The 15411-nt window shown below is 40.0% G+C and overlaps 1 protein-coding gene across 4 annotated transcripts; it reads left to right on the forward strand.

The window, feature by feature from the left end:
* Positions 1-4109: 4109 nt before the first annotated feature.
* PTP4A2 (protein tyrosine phosphatase type IVA, member 2) lies at positions 4110-15195 on the forward strand. Of its 4 annotated transcripts, XM_009586542.1 has the most exons (6): positions 4557-4625; positions 4706-4788; positions 6358-6450; positions 11540-11670; positions 13720-13794; positions 14955-15195. In XM_009586542.1, exons 1-6 carry the CDS (start codon positions 4598-4600, stop codon positions 15061-15063), a joined length of 519 nt encoding a protein of 172 aa, XP_009584837.1. In that variant the 5' UTR covers positions 4557-4597; the 3' UTR covers positions 15064-15195. The 4 variants fall into 4 exon arrangements, with proteins under 4 accessions (XP_009584836.1, XP_009584838.1, XP_009584839.1 ...); XM_009586541.1 differs by having other exon boundaries at positions 4110-4788; XM_009586543.1 differs by lacking the exon at positions 13720-13794 and having other exon boundaries at positions 4150-4788.
* Positions 15196-15411: the final 216 nt, after the last annotated feature.

Genomic DNA, 15411 nt, shown 5'->3' on the forward strand with positions numbered 1-15411 from the left:
TCTGTATACTAGGAGAGTATATTTTAGAAAAGAGGGTTGCTTCAGTTCTTGCTAATGTGTGATTCCACTGTTTTGAGGCTCATTTTGGAGGTCTTGGTGAATTCTTTCACTTGAAAAGCACCTTGTGCTCCAGACAAAACAGGACATTTTGATCGTGTATGGATAGAATGTGGGTCACTTAGCAGGGCAGTGCAGGAAGGGGAAGTGAAATGTGACGTACGCAGAGTGTCAGGAAAAGCCTGGCTGGGCTGCAGCGTTGTATCAGGATGGCAATTTTTATGGGATCAAGTTGTGTACCGTCAGTGCACCGAAGTGCTGATTTCACCTGTGTAAGTGCAAACCACAAGAATGAGGTTTTATAGAAGAGGAAAAAGAGGAAAATTCAGCAGCTTATGACTTCGTTAACATCAAATGTGGATTCCCACTTACAGCAACAAAATTAGTTGAGATGGTTTGAAAATACTGGTCTTCAAAACACTGAAGTATTCTTTCAATACTGACTGACAAATTAGCAGGCTTTGCTGTGCATCCTGTGCACTGGGTTATTTTGAAAGGTGATCCGAGTGACCTTTCCAAAGGTATCTGTGTTTTGCAATCTCTGGAAGCTGCAGCTGTTGCAAGCTGTTTCGTTGTCTCAGTGTAGCTAGGGCAGCACTTTTACTGGTGTGTTTTGAAGGAGATGGTGGAACTACGAATTCCTTACGATGTTATTACTTGTTTTTCATTAGACCTGTCTCCCTGAACTTGTATAGGCTCAATATAGAAGAGCAAGCAACTTGCCCTATTGAAGTATCTAATTTAGGAGTCAATGCAATGATAGACAAGGCAGCCACTGGAGATGAATATTGTAGGTGCGTTGGATTTTTACTTAAGGCAATCTCAGGTGAAGCTTCTATCAAGTCAGGAATTCATTTAACCGTTCTCTCTTAAGTAGTTAATCACTCTGATTTGTTTATGCTAGTTAATATGACTGCCCCTTGCTTACGTTTTAAGCATATTCTTGCACGTTCGTAGTATTTTGAAAGACATTCTTCTCAAATTGGCCTCATTAGGCTTTATCAAGCTCTTTTGGCGTATATGGCTGTGTGAGCATGAGAGGTGGGGAGCTCAATGCTGTTAGTTATAACTTAAATTAGTCCTGTCTGTAGGTGCAGAGACTGTCACAGCTCACTAAACTTGGTTGTGTAGATAGGCATCTTGATTGATGATTATTCCCTGGTAATTATGTTAATCAACATGAGGAACTGACTCCCAAGCATATCTAGTTCTTTTCAGATGCATGAGTGGCTATTGCTTGGCTTGTTTGTGCTGCTGTCTCTGCTTTTTCTCCTCCAGTTCCTGATGAAGCTGTTGCACCTCATTTGTAGCGTTGACGTGTTGGATACTTCTGCTGCCTTTCTGCGGCCAGCCACATAAAACATGTTCTAACTTTTTGGTTTCTCTCCATGTGCTATCTCGCTTTCTAAGTATAAAAAGTTGAAAGTTAATTGGCTGAAAAATTATTTCTTGTTTTATGTTGTGCATAGACCTGGTTACTATTGATCGTCGTCAGTTTGATAGTGCTCAGTTCTCTTGGGATTTTGAAGTGCAAATTTGCTTACTAACGCAGGGAGGAAGAAATTTTGAAGTATTTACTTGGGGAGATCAGAAGTTGTAGACAATAGGGTTTTTCCTGTTTTTCATTTTCTTAATTAGAAGCCTGGTTTTTCTTTTTAAACTTTAGCTTAACAGCAGTTGAAAGTCATAGGAGGAAGGGATATATATGTCAGTAACCAAACTGTTTTAAAAATAGGGTTATGTGCTACATAAACTTCTTATCCTTCTGGAAATCATTTTTCAGACTTAAATACAGTGCTTTACATTTTTTAATCACTCCTTAGCTATTAGCTAATTAAATGCTTCAGTAATATTCCTTTGGGGAAGGTAAGATGGTGTCATTCCTGTTCTGCAGACGAGTTGAGCTACTGAAAGTGGTTTGGCCAAGGTCAGATTGCGAGCAGCCGTGGATCCGAGAGTAGGACTTGAGTTGGTGACTCCCCCTGCCATACTTAATTTACTGGAACATGTCATCTCCATGTGTCCTTTGTTAATGACTTGGTAAATAGTTTTTACAAAAGACTTTTAAAATAATTGGGTTGAAATTCCCTCTTTGATTTGCTTGAGGGAGGAGAAGTGTAACCATAATGACTTGATTTGATACAACTCACAGTGCAAACAGCACTGGATGAGGCTCTTCCAACCAAATTATTGGTGCGGAGAAGAAAAATGTTTAAAGGATTTGTTTAAATATGACACAATAGCTCTTCCCCTTGTGACAGTGTACTTTGTAATGCTGTAAGCCTCTGGTACTGAGGATCCAAGTTTTGATCTCCTATGCCAAGATCTATTGACCACTGTTTTATTTAAATGACCTTGTTACGTCCTAAAAAGTTAGTTTTGAAACTGTTCCTGTAATGTAAGTCTGCAGGTCACTCTGTAGGACATGTCGGGTGACTGGGGTGTGTGTTCAAATGGGGGAAAACCAGGCCAGTATTTGCCTGAAAAAAGACTTTCTTGCAGCGAGTTTTACAGGTGTTGGACATATGTGGATGCTGTAGCTTCAGTCATTCTGTTCCTGGTACATCATGGCTACAGCAGACTGTAATACATTGTAACAAAGCCTTTGCTTTGAGATTCGGTAGTATATATGAGAGTTGTGACAAATGTGCAAGCATTGACAAGTGTAAGGACTTGAATATGATGTGTTTAGATGGGACTCTTCCATCTGGGGTGAGACTTAATCCTGTAGTCATTACGCTGCTAAAATACTCCAGGATTCATCTTCAAAATTTGTATTTCAGTCACTCAGAATAAACTGCGTTAAGGTTGGGGGAGGTTATTAAAAATGTCTTCGTTCTTGCCTCTGGCAACCTAATTAGTGTATTTTTTTGGCATTGAAAGCTGTTCTTTAAGGAAATAATTGCTGTTCTTTGGGTGATTTTTGACTTCATGTCAGTGAAAAAGGTAATTTTGTAGTACTTAATTTGACTATTTTAAAGTGAGGATCTCATTAAAATGTGGAGCGCACCAGAAGTTTGGGGTGTGAACTTCCACACATGTGTTTTTTTCCCTGATTGTATTCACTTGAGTGTGCCACGTTGACCTTGAGTTGCAGGTTTGTGACTTCTGGCTGCTAGTTTGGATTTTATTCAACTGATTTAAAACTTTTTCTTTAAAAAAGAAGTGTCAATAGTGATTCTTTGGCTTTATGCTTTTTAAACGCAGTGAAAAGCCATGTTGCTTATTTAGTATTTCAGCCTTAAATGAGTTGAGCTAGTTTAGGTTAGCTCCGTTTTCATCCCCCTAAACTTCATGGTAGAATTACATTTTCCATCTTTTATTGTTGTTGCTAAAACATCTATATTTTGAATCCTGTGTGTTAGGACTGGAAGTTGCCACTGTCTTAATGCCCTAGTCTGTAAACACAGATAAGGCTGAGAATAACTAAAAGTTATTACTGCTAAACGATCATTTGGTTGCTTTTGAAATAGCTGATTTCTGGAGGATATCTCCCTGCTATTGTTGGGAGTTTGGCGATACAACAATGTCGGTGGAATTTATCTGCTAGTAAAAGCTCAAATATGTGTCAGTTATACTCTTACTTCTGCTTGGACTGCTTACTTTGTTCAGAAAATTAAGCTATACCAACAATATTTTTTACATATTTGAGCTTAAGCCAAACAGGTTAACAGGTATGACTGTACCAACAGACACTTTCAAGCGTGTACTTGGCTTTGTGCTATTTTCTCCTCTTTTAGGGCACCTGGTTGGGAGGGAGGGGCCGCAGAGAGCACAGAAAGGTTTCCTTGTTCTCGGTTCCGGTGCCTGGCTGCCAGGAACAGCAGTTACAAGAAGTCCCGTGTCTCTGGGCTAGAGCTTACTCCGTGCCGAAAGAATATCCGGGATTACAGCTGTCAGGACTCCAGTAAAGACTGATTTTTGTTTGTTTGTTTGTTTTTTAAACATAGTCTCATCTAGTCTAATTTGAGTTTCTCTGGGAGGTTCAATATTTGGTGTTTCTGGAAGTAGAAGTGACAATTCCTCTTACATAATATTTTTCTTCTCTTCAGGTGTTCTGTTGGAATATACGTCGCACATTTATGGCGATTCTGAGTGTGAGGGCAGACTTCTGCCAGGCCCAGCACAGCATCCTGGCTGACAAGTGAGCTGAGTGCAGGGGGTTCTACGTGCCATAATTACTTTGCCTTGAAGACTCCAGACACAGCGAACACACTCAAATATATGGGATATCTTCTGCACATTGGAAGCATATTCCTTTTACTGACTCTAGCAAAACTAAGCATCAAGAAAACAAAGTGGAGAGAAAATCTGCCCTTACTTATTTGCCTCACCAGTGCCTAAATGTAGAACAGGCTGCCTAGTCTTGCATGTAGTCAGAATTTTTGGAGTCTGAAGGATACCACCTGCGGTAATTGAGGCCGAAGTTGAATTCAAGTGGATTCTGAAACAAACCTGCTTTTCTAGAAGCGAATTCTTTAAGGAACAAACACATCAAAGCAAGCTCTGATCAATCCCAGGCATTTTAGTGGTCTTTTTAATGTTTTCTGCTGTGAAACGTTTCCAAGGTTATTGATTTTTTTTTTTTTTTTTTTTAATTTTATTTTTGGCCCCTTACACATTTTGTTTGCCATTATGAACCGTCCAGCCCCCGTGGAAATTAGTTATGAGAATATGCGTTTCCTGATCACTCACAACCCAACCAATGCAACCCTCAGCAAGTTCATAGAGGTAAGGCAGTCAAATAAAGTATCATCCTTCTTTCCTTATATGCTCATAGTTTCTGTAGAAGTACTGAACAGTCATTCTTCACACCTGTTGCTCAATGCTTTGGCTGTATGTTACATGTTACTTGAAATGTAAGGCGTTTTTATCTCTAATATATTGTTCACAATCTCTTGACAGTATGAGAAGAGAATCCACCGATTACTTTTTCCAAAGTCCTGGATTTCTTTAATTGCGAGAGGCTGGATGAGCTTCCATTTTAGAATACACACACACCCCCTCACCATCGTTCTTGTCCTGGTTTCTGAAGGACCGCATGTTCTGCGATTCTAAACATTATTTTTCATTAAATAATGCAGTGCTTCTAATATATCGATCTATTGCTCATCTTTTCGCTTTTAAAGAAGTAGTTAACAATTGTAACTGGTTTCTGACCTTTCTTCTCCCTTAGAGTAGGATTAAGTGCAATATTTAAACTGATGTTTTAGTTTACAGGATGTGTTCTCAAACTGCCCTGCCAATCCCAGAATTGTGAGAGATTTCAGGTGCCAGAATTTATCGATGAAAAATGACATCTGCCTGGGTCGAACTGTGGGAAGAGTCAATTACGATGGGCAGTGGATCCCACCATTACTGACACAATAAGATCTTAAATATGGCAAAATTTTATATTCAGATTTCTGAAAAAGTAACAGATGGTATCATCAGAGCAGTAGTAGTACAGTGTATTTCTGCATTCTAGTTTGCACCAAACCTGCTGTATCTTTGTGCCCTTATATCTAGAGGACTTTTATCTTGTGCGTGCAGGTCTTTTTCATTCCAAAGAGATCCTGTCATCTGATACTGATGTCTGACTGTGGCTATTAACAGACTTCCATCATTTAGCAGGGTGCTCTTCAGCATGAGTCTGCTCAGATATTAGTGGCTAATTTTGTCTGAAAGCCACATTATTTCGGTCTTTATATATATTTTTTTCCCATTATTGTGGATTGTGTTCCTCTTTCAGGAGTCTTGACTCTGGAATAGATATTACTGCTAATTGTTAGAAGTTACAGTGATTCATTCCAAACATGAGAGGAAATTCTGCTTGCTGTATGAACCTTCAAAGTGAACTGGAACAGCTTTTGTTTGATCTTCTGATTATTTATCTAGCACAATGTGCTACTTATAGTGCATTACAAGGAAGCTAGAGTATGGTGGTGTGTGTGTTCTGTTCCTCCCTGCCTCAAAATGTCAACACTGGCTGAAGCAAACAGTTCCAGGCTTCTATTTAAGAAGCTACATGGAGAATATAAGCAGCTATTTTAATTTTGCTCTTATATATGCAATTTTTTTCCACCTTGGCGTTTCAGTGTTTCCTACTTAGTCCTGTCACTTGTAACCCTTGTCCTTACGTAGGCCACAAACCCCCCTTTCTGAGTTGGCCCTTGCTCCTTCATTGTGTAGTCACCTTGGAGCTGTGCGACAGTCGCAGTACCGCTGACCTGTGTAAAACGTTTAGTTTTGTGGCTGATGAGAAAGTTCTTTAATTCTTCACTCTGTCAGTGTGCTCACATGTTTTCCTTTTTCTTAAAGGAGCTGAAGAAGTACGGAGTGACAACCTTGGTGCGAGTTTGTGATGCCACTTATGATCAAGCTCCTATTGAAAAAGAAGGAATCCAGGTTCTAGTGAGTTGCCTTTAAAACTGTCTAAAAATGAAAAATCACTTGTCTAAAAGTGGTGGGGATGGCCTTTGTGCTTTGGGCAAGAGTTTATGACTGTTTCAGATTGGCCAAAAGCAATGTGATCCCCTGCGTCAGCTAAAGCTGGTTTTGAGAAACTTGCTGTACTTTTGTGAAAGGTACTCGCTGATGCATTACGATCGCCTGAGCGCTTAGAAATGTCTATTCCTGGATTTCTGGATTTGTTGAGCTATTTTGGTTGCCTTTTAGTGATTAGGTCGATACTAATCCAATGTTCAGCCTTGTGGTTCGTACAACTCGGTTTGGTCCTTTTCTCTAGATACAGCACTTCTTGGCTTTACTGTTGACCTTCTCAAGATGCAGATAAAACTCCCTTCTCTCGCTTTTTCAAAAAGTGCCACCTTTTGAGGCTATAGCTGACACGTTGATACAGGCTTCCATGGACTGGCTGTAGCAGGATATTGGATCGATAGCCTCATCACTGCTCCCCTCTAAATGGAGCCTGGCTGCTGGTGGCTTCCCGGTTCGGCAGGTGGAATTCCTTAACTGCTACTCAGAGTTAACATTATGCAACGACTGTCTGACTATATCGTCTAGTATTCCTTTGTGTTTTAGGGGAGGTTTTTTTAATAGGTGTGTGCTCATACTAAGCTTGCAGGCAGTATTTTTCCAGGCAATGCTTCTGAATTATTATAATGTGTCAGATATAATCAGTTTATTTTACTGGAATGAGTAATACTCTGTTGTGAGGCCAGAAATTGCTTCTTACCTTCTTGTTGCAGGTAGTCAGTCTTCTATTGCCTCTTGATTTTTATGGCTCAGTTGGAGGAAAACTTCTGCAGTTTTCCATTAAGAGAAAAACTTGTATCCTGGCATATCTGTGAAAACTCCACGTACAGGTCAGTCAGGTTTCTTGGCTGCTGGCCCTAGTAAGCATTTACTCCAGTTCCAGGCAGCCATGTGTGCCTCAGTGTTGTTGGAAAAATCACTCACGACAGGACTACCAGTGCTCCTAGGGCTGCGCTCTGGAATAGCATTTTTGTTCGCTCTAGAGCTGTCTTGGACTTGAGCATCACAGTATTTTTGGGCACGCTGCTGTGAAACCTCTAGCTGTGATACTCATAAGGTTGCCAGAGACTGGAGGGATTAAACTTCTGGTGTGGAAGCCCTCAGAGCCCTGATTTAAGCTGGGGCTTAGAGTATTTCTGTGTTCCTGTGCCAGAGCAGAGATCCGAGTTCTTCCTAGAAGCCTTAGGACAGTTTTGCAGGTGTCCAGCTCTGCCAGGGTGGCTGCCTTGTGAGGCCAGCTGACCTTGGCTTCCGCAGCTGTGAGCGAAATCCACCTTCTCCGGTCCATGGCTGGGGCCTCTGGGGCAGCTGCAGGAGCTGGGGAGTGCTATGTGCTCTGGAGCCTGCGATTCTGAAATCGTTCGGGGATTTTGGTTCTCAAGAAACTTTAAAAACTTGGTGTTGGCTAGGTTTGAACTGAAAGCAGTTTTTTGAGGAAACTTTTCTAAAAACTGGAAATGCTGTTTCCGCCAGCTCTGCTAAGCACCGTTTTGTTGGAGAGCCTTTTGCTTTGAGTAACACGTGCTAGAGTCTTGTGTCTGTACACATTTGCCTCAGCTAACGAGCCTCTTTCCGTTTGGTGCATACCAGTTCTTGCTTAGTATTCCACTGCTGCAGAAGGCAAAACAGGAGAGAGCATAAATCCGCCAGGCATCTGTTAAGGGTAACAGAAAGCAGGAGGTGACAGGGAGGGTTTGCTGCTAATGTCATCACTGATCCTGATGATCCCAGTCATGAGGTTGTCTTAGTAATTTACTGTATTGCAACAGTGTTTTGCTATTTGAGATAAGTTTAACTAGTCACCGACATGACCACCTCCTGTATCGCTTTTCCTTCCTATGAATGCATGCTTTTTCAAAGCAGAGTCCTGGTGCTGTTCGGAAATGGTATTTAATTACCATCTGGCTGAGAAAATAACATGTCACTATTTAAAGCTAATATTTGCTTGCAAAAATATTATTAAGAACACAGCCTGGGAGAGATTAGTGTCTATTTTAAAACTGTTGAGGTCAAAAGCGTAGTGAAACCCCTGAAAATGAGAGCATTTTAGCAAAGCCTGCTCTCATGCCGTGATAGAGGATCGTGTACTGGCAAGATGGGTAGAATGTGGCAGCTAGAGAGTTGCTTTGGCAGATGGCGTAGTGAGAAAGTAGAGAATTAGATGTTCCATGTTTGAAGTAGTACTATTGCATGCGCATGTTTATCAACAGAGATTAAATCCAGGAGACAGGAGGCGGGGATGGATTTCGTTTCTGTGGGCTTCTGCAGTTCTTACAGTTATGTTCATGTGTAAGGTCTTGTAACATAGAAATGCTACATCGGAAAAACAGTTAGGTTTTTTTCTGGAAGTATTTTTGCACTGGCTGGCAACCAAGGAGGCTGCGATAGTTTTGTTCATCTTCAGGATCTAAGACATGTTTCATTGTTCTGCTTCTATCAGTCCTTCATTTACTGTTCATCCCTGAATCAGACTTTCTTTACCCTCTGTGCCCTCGGGGATGGCCACCGCCTGAATGCTAGCAGGCAGTGGGGAGTGCCCATGTTAGAGATGCGACTTCATTGCCATCTGATATTTGTTGCATCGCCACGGGCTCTGGTATTGAAGGTGGGAAAGTTCCACGCTGGTGGCTGCGGTCCCATCCTACGCATATGCAGGCAGCTCTGGGAGTGTTTTGCTGCTGTAACTTCAGAGCGAGTTGCACACGCGTTTTGAAGAAAGGGGTCTTTGTCACTTTAAAGTCCTGTTACTACTTCTTGGTCATCTCAGTTCTGCATTGCCAATCCTGCAGTCGTTGCTGACTGACAAACCCAGAGCTGTTCTGCTGAATAAGGCTGCTCCAGATAAAGGGTAAATAAGAATAACCCTTTCCTGCCTATCGTCCTACTAGCTGCTGCAGGGTGGCACAAAAGAGCTGTATTTTCTGTTTGTGCGATCTTAGTGCATGATCCTCATTCTTAATGACTGTTTTGGTTGTGGAGCTTAGCAATTTGTTTTCTATCCTGTCCAACAGGAATTCGGAGGTAATGCTGGCAGAACTTGTAATCAGGAAGAAACTGCAAAACTTTGCTGCAATTACTCCTCCAGTCCCAGAATTATTCTCGTTCCTCATTCTGGGCAGTATCCCATGCAGCAGTGTTTTATCAGTGCTAATTTAATGTCAGTGGTGTACCATTCCTGGGAGGGTGATGATCTGTGGGGAAATGACAATTGTCGTTAATTCAGGCAAGCACAAGAGTTGTGTGGACACGATGGTTAACGTGTAAGCTCAAGCAATGTAGTAACCTCTGAATTTGGACTGAAGGAAAGGATTTAATTTAATACAAAACTGGGACACAGAACTGACATGTAAATCCTGTTCTTTGCAAGGCACTTTCAGATGAAAGCATCTGGCAATGGGTAATGCCTCTTTTCTTGGCATTACATCTCTTCCTGGGACAGTGAATGACATTAGGCCTAAAATAATACAGCTAGCATGGTGCAGTTGAGTGGAAAATCTCGTAAAAGCCTTTCATTAGAAAGAACATGTTTTACTTCAGGATCTTGTTTCTATAGTCTTTTCTTTTTCTGTGTTGTCCCAGATACTTTTAATTTCCCATTTGCTTTACAAAAGTTCTCTGCACTTTTCGACTTTGTGTATCTTTCTGAATTAATTGCATATAAAGTTATTTCAGTAACTTAAAAGGTTTTTGGTTTTGTAGTTCCGAGATGCAAATTTCCACCTTGCAGCTTTTTTAAGTGCTAACACATTTATAAGATACTCTTGGGCAAGTCTGTGCTAAGCTGTACTTGCTATTCAGGAAGTATTAGGGTAGCAATAAGTGCATTTCAAAATGAAGAGTCTCGCGGATTTTTACCTTTTGGTTGTACTTGTTCAGAGTTTCTGCGTGCTTCTTTCAGGCTTCAGAGAACATTACTTTGTGTTAACCTGTTCTCAAGATACTACGTGAAAGACTTGTTTCTAGCCAATGAGGGAAGAAGAGGCCTCCGTTCAAAGCAATTTCCCTAAAAAAAGAGAGGTGGTTGAATAATATGGAACTCTGGCTATGAGTCTCTCTTGTAAAATGCATTGCAGTCGTCTCATGAAAAGTGCTAAATAACTACTAAGTATTATTTTTGCCTTTGCATCCAGGAGTGCTCTTTCTACAGCACTCCCTGTGTCTGAGGAGATTATAAAGCATGTGATGTTGTGCTTGGTCTTGAAATATAGGACATGTAGTATTCCACTTAGCACAAGTTCCAGGAGAGAGCTGTGACCTCGAGAAGATGGGAAGCTTCTCACATGTAATTTTGTTATACAGCCGTGTTGACGATACTAAATGTGGCCTAGGCAGTGTAAATGTTGGCTACCCCTTCAATAGGCAGAAAAGTAATTGTAAATGCTGATTAGTTGTTGACTTTGCCTTTGTCTAAGCACCCTTCTTTTTTGCTTGTGAATGTGGGGTTTTGACTTGAAAATACCCAGGTAATTTTAACTGTCTTGCTTATTGGATGCATGGCAGCTGGACAAGCTGATCCATTTGGGTTGTTATGAAGTACCTTCTCCTCTGCTGATCCCCTTGAATTGTTATGAAGTACCTTCTCCTCTGTACAGAGTCTGCATTACAAATAGTATTTTTAAAAGGTTGACACGGCCACAGGCAAAAGTCTACAGAGTTCTCATCTTTCCAATGTTTATTTGAAATGTCTATTGATTTTTACATATTTTTAATAAAATGAGATTTCAAGGGCAGCTATTTTTCTAAAAATTCTATGCTACAAAGGAGTTAGTGTAGAGTTTTATTGAAATTTTATTGAAAAGTGCAATTAAATGGTTGTTAAACATTTAGCATTGCGTTGTGATATTGACTTGCAAACTTCTGTGCAACCAGAAAAATACCCACAGCACTGTTCATGTAATACGCACTTCTTGCTGAACGGAATATTTTCCTTCTCCCAGTTATGGTTACCTTGCTGTTGATTATGAATTGAAATCCATATAGCTAGTGTCCTTTTTTCCCTTTAAAGGACTGGCCATTTGATGATGGAGCACCACCCCCGAATCAGATAGTTGACGACTGGCTAAACCTGTTGAAAACCAAATTTCGTGAAGAGCCTGGATGCTGTGTCGCTGTTCACTGTGTTGCAGGGTTGGGAAGGTCAGTATTCCTTGTTTTTCCTTGTCTTGTTTTTATACTGGACTTAAAGTAAATTTGTTTGGGAGGTAGGTCATGGAAGGTCTTAAGTAAATGGCAATTTCTCTGTTTTCTCCCAAATAACACTTTAAAGCAGCAGCATCAAATTTGTGTCATTAAAGCAAGAGAGACTTATTGCAGCTTAAAAATTCACAATGAGAGATCCACAATGAGAGGATAAACTTGGAGAGGTTGTTCAGAACACTTCTGTCAATCATGAACAACACGAGCAGTTAGAGATGCTATTAATTTGAAAGGATAGGTCTTTCTGCTAAAACAGTAAAATCTCTTGTGCTTCTTGACAAATTCCCTATACATGTATAGTACAATTTCTAAGGCTGCACAGTTGCTTTTTTAATTTCCTCCTGTTTTCAACTGGTATACTCTTAAGCATGTGGTAATAAAAAAAAGGCATTTAGAAAAACTGGTTCAATTACTTTCTTAGTCTAAAGTGGCTTCACTTCAGTGGTAAGAAAGAGTTAGGCTTGTATTTCTTGCTCACATGCAGGTTGATGTTTCTCTCCTTACCACTCAAAATATAACTTCCTTCTTTGGGACGAACTTCTTTTCAAGATGAAATAAAAAAAGAGACTGATTTGGGAAAGCTAAGTGCTACATTCATATTCCCAAATGTAATCTCTGAATGTTGTGTTATGGGCTAGGAAGAAATGGAGCTTAAGTGTTAGTATTCTTACTAAAACCATGGGACTGTTAATATTTAAGGATATGAATGAGTGGGCGAGAAAGGTGGATTAAAGAAATCAAGTAAGCGCAGTTGGAGTGCATCAAGTTCTTAAATTTCCGCCTCTCGAGAAGAAGAGATGGGGGAAATGAAGAGGTAGAGGGAGAAACGGCCAATATTTAAAGACACAAGAGCCAGAAACCCAAGGCAATTAACATTTGTTTATCCATAGCTCTATTTTTAGCTGAGGAACATCTTTAGGAAGGTGGCCATGTGCAACTCAAGTGTGATTTGTTTTTTTTCTTCCAACTCTCCTGTTTCTTGCATAATGCCAAGCCAAAGAGTACCAGAAGCTTCCTATCTTCTGTATGTCACATAAACTCGTGTTGTGTATCTGTTCCTTAAAGAATGACCTTTTTGCTGTTGTTCTCAGACTACTTCTGGCAAAGCAAAAAGCAAGAGCTTTACAGATTTTGCTTTAATCTGGAAAACTGTCTACCTGTAGTAGGGAATGGAACTTCAAGGGTAATAAAATGAGACAGCATTTTTTTTTAAGTGACTTTTGAGGTTTCAAATTGTTTCCTTTGGAAAGTGAATAATTCTGTTTATGCAGGTGCAGCATGGCAGTAATAGTGAGAGTTGTTTCTCTTGAACTATGTTTTTGTTTAGCCATGAGTAAAATTGCTAGCACCTGTTTAATCCTCTACTACTGTACTGTCAGAGGTGCCTGTTGCAACTGTGTGTGTTTAGTGGAGTGAACATCAATCCAGAAGGAAGTCAGTGTGTAGTGTGATTTTGGCTTGTTTCAAAAGCCAGCTCTTTACACTTAACCGATTTCCAAAATGCGGACCCCAAAGTAGAAGGTTTTACTCCATTGTCCCTGGAATGCCCAGTTCCGTGTACAGCACATAATTAAAAAAAGAAAAACCTATATAAGTCATCTGTTCAGTGCTTCATAGATCATCTCATGTACAGCTGAATCTATGGTGTCATAAGAAGCAAAAAGCTTGCAAGAGGTCTTACACACTTGTTTTAGCAAAGTAGAAAATTAGGATATAGTGAAATGAGAAAGCGTAAAAATCTAGAATTATTGTTTCGTGCCCCAAACACTAAGGAGCTATTGATTTTTTTTTTTTTTGTGTGTGTGTTGGAAACAGACCTGTCTACTAAAAGGAATTTTACATTAGGTACTCAGCAGGCAAATGTCTTTCTGTAGATAATGCTTAAAGAGAAAATGCTTAAGCTATTGTTTATAGATTAATTTGATGTATTTTGAGGGGTTCAATATATCATTTCTCCAGATCTTCCTTAAATACTGATTTCTCCTTTAGGGCTCCTGTACTGGTTGCACTTGCTCTCATTGAATGTGGAATGAAGTACGAAGATGCAGTTCAGTTTATAAGGCAGTAAGTTAAACTTCCCCATTCTCAAGAAATATCTCAATTTATGTTGATTTGAACAGCATGCATCTTCAGCAAAGACTGTTGGATTTCTGATTTGTTTTCTAGTAGCTATATCCTGACAATAATGGGCATGACTTTGACATTAATGCTGAGGCTTGTGCCCTTTCCTCTGTTCAGAGATGAGGATTAAAAGGTGATATCTCTCTCTCTCCCTCTCCCTCCCTCTCTCTCCCTTAAAAAAAATCTGCGCTTATATTAAGCCGTTGACCTAAGACTCAAAGATTTTGAACTTGGGGAGAAAAAATGTCTATTCTGGGGCTGTAAAAATCGTGGATGAATTGGACAAGGACTAATTGATCCTAATTTAAAAAAAAAACAAAAAAACAAATTCTAGTAAGTTTGGGCTCCCAAGCAGAATTTCTGCAGCAAGTAGGCGAGCACCAGCATTCCTACAGGTGTTGTGGGTGAGTGTGTTATCCACCCAGGAGATGTCAGAAACCACCTGTCTGGAAAATAACAAAACTTATAAATGTGAGACTGCAGGGCGCTGTTGGTTTAGTGGTAGCATCAGATCTTGAAATGAAGCCCAGCAGGTAAAATTATGTTGAATAAGCTTTGCCAAAAAAGCAATTCATCCTTTTATGGATTCCCAGGGTCTTCAGTTATCTTTGTAAACTGTATTGCTGTCAACAGATTTCTCTGAATTTTTCCTTTCTTGAATTCCTTTTTTCTCTTCCTGGGTATGGTGCCTTTTATGGCGAGAAGCTCTTTCCTGAGAACGTCTTATGTATTTGTGTCTGAATGTCATGGTCTTTATTTACTAGCTAATATAATAAGTAGCACATGCATCTGCAAGGAAAGGGTGACCTTGATGTTGTTCAGTGACTGCTGCAGGCAATGGAAATAAACTCTCCCAATCCAAGAAAATACACTGAAATTTTCTAACTGGATTTTGATTTTAATACTGGCATGTAGGTGATGAACAGCATGTGCTGGCCCAGTTTATCCTTCCTCAAACTGTCAATGGATACGGAACCAAGCCAAAATGCTGTTTTATAGATACAGAAAAGCTTTGAAACGAGGACTAATCTGCTTTAGAATGCATATGGTGATTGAAGCAGTACTTTTTCCATTGATATGAGCCTTCATTCTCTTTGTTTTAGGAAAAGGAGGGGAGCTTTCAATTCCAAACAGCTGCTTTACCTTGAGAAATACCGACCTAAGATGCGATTACGCTTCAAAGATGCCAACGGTCACTGCTGTGTTCAATAAAAAAAAAAAATCTCAGACGAAGGCAGAAGTTAGCATGGCTGTTTTCTGGACTCTTGGCACCTGGAAATGTGAATCTGGAATCAAACTACGTCATCAAATTAGTGGTGGAGTCAGTGCTCCTCAACCTCTGTCGTAATGGTGGTGGTGATTGAAAAAAATAAAAATAAAAAAAAATTAAGAGAAACATTTCAGTGAAGGATTGTTTTCTCCTTAAGCTGCAGTTTGAACATCTGCAGGGAGAAAATCAGTTTCTGAACCTTCTGTATTTTTAACTTTTTAAGAAAAGAAATAAAGTAAATTTTATGTCTAAGGAAAACCAGCAGAGCATTGGCTTGTGCAGAAACTATT

This window comes from Fulmarus glacialis, unplaced genomic scaffold (assembly GCF_000690835.1).
Source record: "Fulmarus glacialis isolate BGI_N327 unplaced genomic scaffold, ASM69083v1 scaffold15551, whole genome shotgun sequence".
NCBI classification, from domain to species: Eukaryota; Metazoa; Chordata; class Aves; order Procellariiformes; family Procellariidae; genus Fulmarus; species Fulmarus glacialis.